The sequence below is a fragment of the Myxine glutinosa genome, chromosome 13, assembly GCF_964187855.1.
Source record: "Myxine glutinosa chromosome 13, kmMyxGlut1.1, whole genome shotgun sequence".
NCBI lineage: Eukaryota > Metazoa > Chordata > Myxini > Myxiniformes > Myxinidae > Myxine > Myxine glutinosa.
In genome coordinates this window covers 71,172,558-71,184,794 of record NC_136273.1, presented here as the reverse complement: position 1 = coordinate 71,184,794, position 12,237 = coordinate 71,172,558, and the positions used below count along the sequence as shown (strand labels likewise).

The 12,237-nt window shown below is 43.6% G+C and overlaps 1 protein-coding gene across 2 annotated transcripts in view; it reads right to left on the bottom strand.

Annotated features, from left to right (window-relative positions):
• The window catches only part of LOC137439016 (F-box/WD repeat-containing protein 5), a 63,650-nt gene that overhangs the window by 45,180 nt on the left and 6,233 nt on the right, over window positions 1-12,237 (bottom strand). The window contains exons 2-3 of one of the 2 annotated variants that reach the window (XM_068134588.2): window positions 6,631-6,856; window positions 2,773-2,930 (exon numbers count right to left, since the gene is read on the bottom strand). In XM_068134588.2, the coding sequence (XP_067990689.2) occupies window positions 2,773-2,930; window positions 6,631-6,817 (345 nt within the window). In that variant the 5' untranslated portion in view covers window positions 6,818-6,856. The remainder of the gene's footprint in view (window positions 1-2,772; window positions 2,931-6,630; window positions 6,857-12,237) is intronic. The other variant, XM_068134589.2, reaches the window with a different exon arrangement.

Sequence of the window (12,237 nt, the reverse complement as noted above, 5' to 3'; positions counted from 1 at the left end):
AGCATGATACTTGTGAAATCCCTAAAATAAGTTGTTGGCCTATGATGACCTCAAAAATAATATTGGTGGTTGAATTCAGTGACCTGGTATGCAAATCCTCTTAAAATTTCAAGTCAATAAGATGAAAATTGAGGATTTTAGAAATTTAGCAAAGTTGGTGACCTTTGGCCTAAGTTGACCTTTTGACCCCAAAACCAATAGGCTTCTTGCTTTTGATCAACCCTATCATTTGGTGAAGTTTCGTGAAGATCGGTTGAAAATTGTGACCTGTAGGCCGGTGACAAACAAACAAACACACAGACAGAACCACAAACAAACACACAGACAGAACCACAAACAACCACACCGGTGTTGACCTTTTGGCCTATGTTGACCTTTGTGTTATGAGACACAAATACGCTATGGGATGCGCACACGCTTCACTGCATTGCTTCAATTACCTCACTGAACTCTGGCAAAAAGTTGTTTGAATGGGCTATATTGCGATGTGTCAACCACAGACATCACTGCATTCTTCACTACTCTTTACAGCTCTTCCCTCTTTAGAACCCGCCCATGCTTTTTATAAAGCCATGCAAAGGGCGGAGTCATCTGCACTCTCTCATGAAGCACAGCCCACTCTGTCCTATTTGGGCAACCGGTTGCACAGGATGCACACTGAGGTGGGAGTGTGGGGAGGGGCATAGGGGCAGGACTCAAACATCTCAGTGGGATTGAGAGGGAGAGTCGAGCTCGAGGAGGGGAGGGAGAGGCGTTATAATCATAAAGGAGAATGAAGAGAAGCAGGTATACAGATGTTTTGAGGGATAGACCTGTGGCTTGTTAACAATGGTGGATCTCACATGTAACCAAAACAGGGATCCTCCTGTCAAGGATGGGCCGATAATCGAGGTACAACTGTGACGGATCTGTAAAGAAGCACACCACTGCCACCCAACCACCTTACCTCTTTTCACATGCAGGGAGCGATTTGTCAATTGCGCCATTTGTTCGGTGAATGATTTGGTGGGGACAGCCTGATGGTATGGGGTAGCATTCAAGTTGGCTGAAGAAATGACCTTGTCATCATTCAGGGAGGTAGTTTGACTGATGTCAGTTAGAGGAATGAGGTAATTATACCTGTTGTTTTCCCTCTGGCACAAGAGTAGGGTCCACATTTCATCAACCATCTGCACCGTGCATGTTGTCAGTGTTACAATTTAGGACCACAACATTAGGAGTGACGCAAGCTGCCCAGCACCGTACGCTGCCCCAGCCTGGACACACCTCAGACCTCCCTGCTCCAAGGTTAACGAGACGATGCACCATCATTATCCCCATGCTTTTTGAACAAAGAAAACGGGTGAGATATTGTAATCGGCTCCATCTGTCTGTCCGTTCGTCCATCCGTCCGTCACGCTATCTCCTCCTAAACGGTTGTGCACAAATTCACCAAACTTGGTAGTTATGATCACCACATGGCACGAAGGTGCAAGAGCAGTATAATTTTGGCCCCACCCCCTGGGGAGGTGTCAAAAAGTTCAAATACCAAATAATGCATTTACAGGGACATTTTAAAACATTTTTCATGAAACTTTATATGCGCAATCAACATTGGGGGACGCATGAAATATATAACGATTTTTGGGGATCTGACCTTCGGTTCATGCTCCAATGGGTGGGGAATTGGGATCACAGGGGACAAAATGAGAATAAAAATTAACTCGGATTTCAATATTGGGTCATTCACAGTAGAACGTTTTGCCATCTTTTCAACTTTGCTTTTGGTGGGAAGCATGGGGATTTGTGATGGCACGCCATCAACTTCGCTCTAGTTTGTTTTATCCATCTTCTTCTTCTACCTCCATTATATTAAATCTGCCCCACTTGAGGTTTATTTCTTAATTTGTGAATTCCACCATCCCAATCAATCCCTCTTTTCTTCACAACGCTTGCAGCAGGAGGTTAATGAAGAATGAATGAATGAATGAATGATCGTTTTAAGGCCATTTTTCCCCGCTAGAGCGGGGGTTAGCCTTGCGGGCCCCATGACAATCATGGTTCCCCGTTTGAGGCAATGTTTTTACAGCCGGATGCCCTTCCTGACGCCAACCCTTGGTCACGCTCTTATGATGCGCAGGGAGCGTTAATGAAGATAAGAATAATATTCCATGTGCCTTGTCAGGGCTCCATTCAGGATTTGTACTCTTCTTTGATATATAGTTGTATCATGTCAATGTGCCGTTCTTGTTCTATTGTCTTTTTATTATTAAGATCCGGCTGCTTGTAATCATTAGAGTGAAGGAATCTCCTTTTCCTGATATTGAGCTATTTGGAATAATTGGGAGCATGTAGTTGGTAAAGTGTGGGCTTTCTTCCTGCACCTGCCTTCAAAAATAAGAAAATAAGGAATCACCACTCAGTTATCCGGTGCCATGCCCCACATGTACGCGGTCTTGAAGCCGCATACAACACACCTCGTGGGGTGCAGTTTAGCACACCCAGTGCATGTGACAATATACAGCACAAAAGACAAACACATATGGAGATATCAATGTACTCTTTGGATTTATTAAAATAAGTCGTCTTTGAAACAAATTTGGAAAACTAAAAAAAAAACAAAAAAAAAAAAACTTTAATTCCAAGTGTTTCACCCTAATACAGTATGTGGAACTTCAACCTGGAAACCGAGTATTCTGAGATATGTTCCTTAATATCAATATGACAAATAAGCCAACCAAAGGAGCAAATGGCACAATGACAAAATAGATTCCTCCTTGGATATTCAGGTACCTTGACAGAGCAATCCTTAGAGCAAGAAGCAAAACGACTTCCATCTTGAGAAAAGGCAACATGCAGGACCTCATCTGTATGTGCGGTCAGCTTAACTGCCTCAATGCACGGTGTGTCCTCGTACAAACGCCGGAATTCCAACCGCCAAGAATCTGCATCTGTAAGAGCAAATATGAGAGCTCAAATGTACATTATACAGAACCACTGTGATATTGGACAACCTCATTGAATACTTCCATGAGACTTTGCATTTACAAAAAGGTTCAAAGATAATTCATAGAATAGACATACCAGTGTGAATTGAAGAAAAATAAATTAAAGTAGAAAGTAATCAAATGATCCTGCAGTTACAAAGAGGTAATTGTAAAAACAGAACCACTGGGCATGTAGCTTATCTGGGCCTTAAAGTAATGTTGTAACTTGTACCCCAAATTTGGTAGCATTCTGACTGGTGGGTCAGAAGATTTTTGAAGGAATTTACACGATTTTCACAAAAATTGACGAAGTCGGTCATTTTGACACAATTCCAGTCACATGCAATCCTCATTAACAGTCAGGAGCGGAACCTTCAGGATATATATCATCGTGTGATTCCCCAGGTGAACACCACAGGGATCACGAATGGCCAAAGCAAGCTTTAACTCCGAGGCGACGATCAAATGCAGACTTTATATATATGCGCCGGAGGAAGAAAGGGGAGGCGAACACTGAAGCGCTTACCTGTGGTCCCGCCGGACGTTCCCAAACCTGCAGAAAATAAACTCAAACCGAGGCGAGATTAAAAATATACAAAAATGCCGGCTTTATTAAACAGAATGCCGCCATTACAAAATAGAACGCGCGATAATAAATAATGTCCTAAATTGGGACGTCCCCACAACAGACTTGAAACACGGACACAGGGAAAGAAAACTATACTCAACATCAAAATAAACTTATCATATCTTTAGAAGGACACTCATTGAAATCCTCCAAGCAAAAATGAAAAATATTTGAACACAGAAGTAGAGTTCAGCTATCTTTACTAAACACATGTCAAGAAACAAGAGGTTGCCTCAATCACAAAAAAACATAAAGCATGAACATCACAAGGGGTGTTGTAACAAGTCACAGCACTGCAACACAAAGGCACGCACCTGAACACAGTCAAAACAAAATGACAGGAATGGACACAACACTCCGAACAGTCAAGGACAGAATGACAGTAGTCCTCAATATCGTGTGTGTCCTCCCTGAGATGTGATGCAGGCTGTACACCTCCTACGCATGCTCTATACCAGGCGTCTGATGTGGTCCTGGGGAAGTCTGTCCTCCAGCAAGCCTTGAATGAGCATTTGCCGATTGACAGCAGTTGATCTCCTCGATGCAAGACGTCGACCAAGCTCATCCCATAAATGCTCAATGTGATTGAGGTCAGGGAAATAAGGCATCCGAGGCATCACTTCAACACCCTGTTCCTGGAGGAAGTTGGTGGTCAGGCGAGCAGCATGGGGTCGAGCGTTGTCCTGCTGGAAAACTGCGATGTCAGGATGAGCCTGGAGAAATGGCAGCAGACGAGGTCTCAAAACTTCATTGACATAACGCTGACTAGTGAGATTGCCTTCGATGACGATCAGAGGTGTCCTGAAACGGAGGGAAATGCCGGCCCATGCCATCACACTGGGTCATCCCCAATGATTGATCTGGTGAATACAGCATGATGCATACCTTTCCCCACATTTGTGCCATACCTGTTGACGCCCATCAGCAGTATGGAGGCAAAATCTGGACTCCTTGCTGAACAAGACTGCACTCCACTGTTGCTGTGTCCAGTGGCAATGCTGCAGACACCATCTTGGTCTGTTCCGCCGATGAACTGCGTTCAACACTGGACCTCTGCAAGGACGTCCTGCCACCAGGTCCCGACTTCTCAAGCGCCTCCGCTTGACACTGCGGTTGTTGTGGCAACCTTTTGTCACTGCAGCTGTTTGTGTCGCAGGGTGGAAACGATCATGAAGATGCTGCAGCACAATCCAGCAGTCTTGGTTTGGGGTGCTTACCCGTGGTCTTCCTCTTTGTGGACCATCATTCACTGCTCCAGTTTCACCGTAATGCCTGGCCAGGTTGGAAATTGCAGACTGTGAGCAACCAAGACGTTGGGCAATTGTTCGCTGACTTACACCAGCCTCAAGCATCCCAATTGCCCTTAAATGTTGTTCAGATGTCAGGCGTGGCATCTCAATTTTCATGTTGTTTTTCCTGTCAGAAACCTCTAGAGTGACGATAGACAGCAGTAAATGAATGTATAACCATGATAACTGAAGGATTTCATTATGAGGACCATTATTTAAAGGGAAAGATCCCTATAGAGACCCACTCAAGCATGCCATTGTTGATCAACCAGGTGATTGAAGTGAAGTTCCCGTTACATAATAAGCCATTACAATTGAAGAAACGTGTTTGTAAAGCTGCACATCTCCAAAAATGAAAATGATAAGTTTATTTTGATGTTCAGTTTATATATAAAATAACTGTGTATGGTTATTTCGTGCGCATAGCTCAATTGGCTGTCCCGGCACCTCGTCAAGACCCGTCTCAGGCCCCCGTTCCTGCGCGGGAATCCGGATGCAGTCCCTGCCTTGGCGGGAAGTAGGCCTCAGTCCGCCTCGCTCGCGAACTGCTGGGCCTCACCGGGCGTCTCGCTCATCCCGGCCTCGTGGTGTTCCAGTCAAGCCGCCCTCGTCCACGCGCAATCGCTCCGAGGTCCCAAACGTGAACACAAGGGAGGAGAATCGTCAGCGCACAGCCGTCCCCCGTCACCCAGAACGCAAGCAGGCACAAGATGATCAGGAGAACAGCAGAAGAAGACCATAGCGCAAGAACGACAATGGAGCAAGAGAGAGAACATGCCGGTCAGACGTGGTTTTTACGTTGGGTCGTGACGTCCTCGGTGCCTCTCCTCCAATCCCTGCCGGCCATCACCACATGCTTAGCTCTCCACCACTCAGCGCGCAGTCCGCCTCTGACGTTATGGGTCGTACCTTGCGAATCAGCATGCTGCTTCCTCCTCGGCCTTCTTTCATCAATCAGTAAGTGCCTTCTTGCTCCAGCCTGGCCAATCACAGCTTCTTGGGGCATGTCTTCGGCCTTTGTGGTGATGTAGCTGGTTGCCGTCCCATCGGCAGTCCTCAGAACTGGCTTCCGGTTGGTTTTATTGTGATTATTTAATGCAGTTAATGGGAATTTCCTGCGCTAGTCTATGCTGCGGTGCCAAAAGAGATAAAGGATCAATCACATAGGGAACGACGAACAGGGAAGTACTTAACCTAATCCCTGAGCTAAATAACATGCCCCGCCCCCTCGTGATGGGGACAAATATACAACTTCATCCGACATTCAGGCTAAACAGGTCCACTACTTATTACATGGTGGTTTGGCCGGGCGGCCACCTCTACGAAGAGTCCTGGTTGTTCCAAACTTCTTCCATTTATTAATCAAAATTGATTAATCAAAAAATTAAAAATATCGTTTTTGAAAAAGCATGCGCTCACGATTTTGCCCAAATTTCAGCTTCCTAACTCAAAGGATGGCTGAGATATTGCCTGGACAAACAAACAAGAAAGAAAAAAAGAACAAACGGAGTGAAAACCAAGTACTCTTTTGGCGTGCATCAACACCGGCCCCGACGTCATGCAGCGCCTGCAGATGGAATAGGAAAGGAGTGGTGTACAAAAGGTCAAGGAGTGTGAATATTTTATGAAGGCACTGTAAGTGGGCACCAACTTATATTTGTCAGTGTTTTTTGTTAAGAAAAAAAGGAGGCTTTTCATCCTGGCTGTTGTATAGCACTTTGAGATGCAAGCGGCATCACCTGTATACCTTCAGGCATTGCAGCACTACTAGGAAGATCAAAGTGCCGCAAGAAGAGAGATTTCCAGAGCAGTTCATCCCATCCAACTCTAGCCCAGATCTGACAGCATGTGGACACAGCACACAAGTCCTGTAGATCCAACCAGCAGAATACGGAGAGGAGCAGCGAGTCAGGAAGGTCCTCCACACCACACATGCTCAGGTAATGCACATGAACTTGGTTCTAACAAGCTGTCTGAACATAAAAAGACAAAAATTTAAATCAGAGAGACAAAGCCAAACATCACAAGGCCTATATTCAGAAATGCTTTGTTTCTATGACTCATATACATCGAACTATGTGATTGTAATTGTGCTAATTATTGGAGTCAAGACAAAAACTATACAAGTACAGATACATTAAAAGTACACTGCCCCAACGCCAAATAAATAAATAACATATCCTCCAGTGTGCGGCATACAGAGAGGTTATTGGGAGGGAGAATACAAAACACCTTTGCCGAGTTGGGCAAGGAATGGGATGTTAGTGAAGAGCTCATGGATAAGTTGAAGAAATCCATGTGCCTCCTGTATGGAGCTAAATCTGGTACAACAAAAGTGAATGATTTGAGATATCACCTATTCTGTGTCAAAAAGGTGAGATAGTCACCAACTGCCATCTTGTAAAGAATGATTACAAAAGCATCACAATGGGCCAAGTATCAAGCTGCCATCTGGAAGAGGAGTCTGCAGAAGAACCCACCCAGAGGAACCTAGTCCCATCGGGAGAGGCTGGTGTTAGCAGACCTAGGATGGACATTTACAGCTGGCATTAGACTGGATGGACGGACAACCTGCACCTAAAGCTGTGCAGGAGACACTGGCTTTGACTTGTCCCAAAAGCCGCACGCTGCCTAAGTGTGTATGTATGGCCAGTGGCCTCAAGTGCACCGACATGTGCAAACTCAGTACCTGTGACAATCGGCGAACATCTGTCGAGAGCGACAACAGTTCTGCCGAAGACAAGCCATGTGACGATGAGGACGATGACTTCTGTGCCATTCCTTCAAGTATGTTAAGAACAATTTGCCTGACCATGCTCCATACATAATATATGATTAATAGTTTGAGTTCACAATAACTTATGTGACTTGCACACCTTGGCTTGTGTCTTTTCATGTTTTGTGTTGAACAGATATGTTACTGTACGAACAGATACAAGTACTGAAATCAGGATAAACATCACTTTTACATGTACATACACGACCGGTCAAAAGTTTTAGAACGCCTCAATTTTTCCAGTTTTTATTGAAATTTACGCAGTTTAATATCTCAATGTACTCTGAACTTAAGCATAGAACAAATAAACAATTGGAGATAAAAAAGAAATCATAGAATCATTTTGTTTAACAAAATTTAATTTAAAATTTTGACTCAGCAAAGTAGCCACCTTTTGCAGATATAACCGCCGAACACACTCGTGGCATTCTTTCTACAATGGAAATCAAATATTGTTCGGGAAGTTCTTCCCAACACTGTTGCAGAAGTTCCCACAAATGTGTTGCACTTGTAGGTTGCTTTGCTTTCACCCTTCTGTCTAGTTCATCCCAAACCAGCTCGATGGGGTTTAGGTCTGGAGACTGTGCTGGCCATTCCATGATTTGAAGCCTACCGTCTTGCTCTTTTCCTCGAAGGTAGTTTTGACATAGCCTGGAGGTGTGTTTAGGGTCATTATCTTGCTGTAGGATAAACCCCTGACCAACTTGGCGTATACCAGAGGGTATTGCATGGCGCTGCAAAATGCTGTGGTAGCCCTTTTGGTTCAGGGTGCCAGTCACTCTGTGCAAGTCACCGACTCTGGATCCAGCAAAAGAGCCCCAGACCATAATGCTTCCTCCTCCATGTTTGACAGTTGGTGTCATACACTGAGGAACCATACTTTCGCCTACTCGACGGCGTACAAAAACCCTGCGTGATGAACCAAAGATTTCAAATTTTGATTCATCGGTCCATAAGACCTTCTTCCAGTCTTCAGTAGTCCATTGGCGGTGCTTCATGGCCCAGGCAAGCATCTTTTTCTTATTTTGCCATCTTAGCAATGGCTTTCTTACTGCCACTCGACCTGTCAAACCTGCAGCTCGAAGTCTTCTCTTCACAGTTGAAACTGAGACTTGCTTACTTCGACCAGTGTTAAGCTGTGCTTGAAGCTGTTGTCCTGTGAGCCGCCTCTCACGCAAGCTGTTGACTCTCAGAAACTCGTCTTCTGATTCTGTTGTGGCTTTGGGTCTGCCAGACCTCTTCCTGTCAGAGTTTCCTCCAGTTTCCAATATACTACTTCCTGCAGTGCAATATTGTACAAATAATGCTTCAGATGGTGTAATAACAGTACGTTCCAATACTGTTTTTATACAGACAGGGGGTTTGTAATCAAGTAATCAGCATAGGTTGGGACACCTGTAGGAATTGTTTGCATCAACTTTCAAGGCTTAATTTACTTACATTGCTGCAGAACAGCTGTAGGGTTGTTAATCCATTACTTGTTCCCTGAAGAAGGCCTTTTTTTTTTTACAATATAACTGTGCAATTTACATTATTTTCCCTGTTTTTGCTAACCTAAACTTCTTCTTTTTTAACCTCGAGCAGTTTACTGCTTACCTTTGCACCATTTCAGATTATTCACTGGACATTAAACTGCGTAAATTTCAATAAAATCTGGAAAAATTGAGGTGTTCGAAAACTTTTGACCGGTAGTGTATATAACCATACAATCAATGCTTCTGCAAGAAATAGTGTAATGGAATATTTATCCAGTGTATGTTCTTGAAATATATATTTAAACCAAAAGGAGTTTGTGTATTATTTACCGATTGCAATACGATTCCCTGGCACAAATTAATAAACTGACCAGCATGATAAATGTGAGTTATTTACACATAGTGTGAGATATACACAAATTTATTAAATCATTTTCTGGAAATATCCTGGTCACAGCACCAGTTTAGCATCACATTGAAGTTGTAATTACCACCATTGTGTACCATGTGATAACTATATCCAAAGAGGCATTGGGTCACTAAATTTTAATAATTTTGAATTACCGTGTATAGTATACTCGTGTACAAGTTGAGTTTTTGAGATGATTTTCATGGCTTAAATTTTGGGGGTCGTCTTATACATGAGTAATGTTTTGTGGGATGATTCTGTGGGTCATAAACAAGGAAAAAAGTTGTAGGAAACAGTCTGGGTCGGTCAAAAATGGCAAATGAACATGATGGATGACCACACTCGTCATGTTCATGCCTGGTAGCCGCCATTTTGTAACCACCACAGCCATGAGAGACAGAAACACAAGACCATAAATTACCTAAATCATATTTATAAAATTTATTTACAACTTTTCTGCAACTTTATTTTCTCAGTCTCACATGATAAAATATAGAACAGGATAATGATTGAGATAATATAAGATTGAGATAAATAACTCGGACACCACTTCCTGGTTCGTGATTCCTAGTCCTGCACACACTAGCAGTACACAGATCGCTAATCAGTAATGCAATATGATCTAAACAAACGACCAGACAAAAAGATGGATGATGGCGGCATGCATAGGCTACTCATTGAAAATTGCCGTAGTTTCTCAATGTTTCTAGTCTTGTTTGTTGGTTGGCTCGGGTGCTAAGCATGTGCCTGTGAAAATATGTTAGGTAGAAAACTGGGGCCATCATAGACGGGATATATGAAAAATAGCCAACTTTTTCGGCAAAAAGTTGGGGTCGAATGATACACGGGATCGTCTTGTACTCGAGTATAAACGTAATATTGCCAAGCGCATCACATTCCAATTTCAGTCACAAAATTGACAAGAATCGTAATTTGAGGGTCAGTGCATGAAATGTGGCATATACTTATCAACATATGTCAGATCAACATATGTCAGAAATGTTGGAAAGAGCTTTTGGGACAAATTATTGATGAATATTTGAAAAAATAATAATAATTGGGTGCATTATGTCTTTGAATAATTAAATGTAAAACTATATGATTGAAAAAAAAAACTTCATTTTGAGTGGCTTTTGGCCCTTATTTTTATCACTGTCATCACTTTTTTATTTCCAATCTGGTCTCCCATCTCTACTGCCTCTGACATCAACTCATCCTGGGAATTATTCCAAAGTAAACTGCTCTCTCTCTCTCATGCACAGATTTATCCCATCTCGTCTTCAGTTGTCTTACCCTTCCTCCCGTCAATGGTACACTGAATCTTGTGGTGAAGCAGTTGCCCTGAAACAACTTGCCTTTGCCTCATGGAAGGCAAATCCAACAGAAGGCAATCTCCGTTCCTTTCACAAAGCTCGGAATAAGTGTGTGTCTCCCCTCAGGAGAGCCAAGAAACGAATCTCAAGTAAAAACTAAAAACAACTCTCTAATTTCAAGACTGAACTCTCAAACCTGTCTCCTTCCTACAAATCCTTTCGGCATCTGGTCAAATCTGTTTCTGGTGTTTGTTCCCCCTCCATCCCCTCCCTCACCTCAAACGGCTACACAGCTGACACCGCACGTGACAAAGCTGAATGCCTCAACTCTGTGTTTGCCTCAAAATCTTGTGTCCCAAACCCATCTCTCTCTCTCTGTAACCACCTTACCCAGTCGAACCCAGCCGCTCCTGGACTCTGTCTCCTTCTCTACTGACAAGGTGGAAAAGTTTCTGTCAAGCCTCAACTTTGATTCTGCAACTGGACCAGATGGCATCAGCCCACGGGTCCTAAAATCCTGCTCTGCCACTCTATCTCACCATCTCTCTGTTCTCTTCACCCTCTCTTTTGCTCAAGGTCACCTGCCATCAGCTTGGAAATCAGCAAATACCACCGCTTTACACAAAAAATGTGCAAAAACAGATCCTTGCAAATACAAACCAATCAACCTGCTCCCAATAATCAGCAAGGTCATGGAATCCATCATCGTTTGATATTAAATCCTTCCTCTGCTCCAATGGCTTGATCTCTCTCTGATCATGAATTTGAATTCAGACCAGGTCATTCTACTCTGGACATGCTGCTTCTGCTGTCTCAACAATGGATGGAGGTCCTCAATGCCAAACAGGAAATCAGAGCTGTCTCCCTTGAAACATCTCCAAACTCTCCTCACTTATGGCATCCATGGAAATCTCCACATGTGGCTCATGGACTTCCTCTCCGGTCGCAGTCAATGTGTGACCCTGAATGGAATTATCTCATCCCCTCTTCCTGTTCAGGCTGGAGATCCTCAAGGCAGTGTTCCGGGCCCTGTGCTCTTTCTGGTCTTCATCAATGATCTCGCCGACTCTCTGGAAAATCCTCTCTATCTTTTTGCTGATGACTCCACTCTTTGCCGCTCCATATCTCAACCCTCAGATGGACAGGCAGCAGCCTCTTCACTCTTTATAGACTTGGACAAAATCACAAACTGGTCCAACAAGTGGAACATGTCTTTCAATCCTGACAAATCTCACACCCTCACTATGTCTCTCCGAAAAGACTGGAAAACGTCTGGAAAACCCTCCCATCTACTTTCTCAACAATCCTCTCGAAGAAGCTCTGTCACTCAATCTTTTGGGTCTCACTATCTGCCACGATCTTTCCTGGGAAAACCACATTT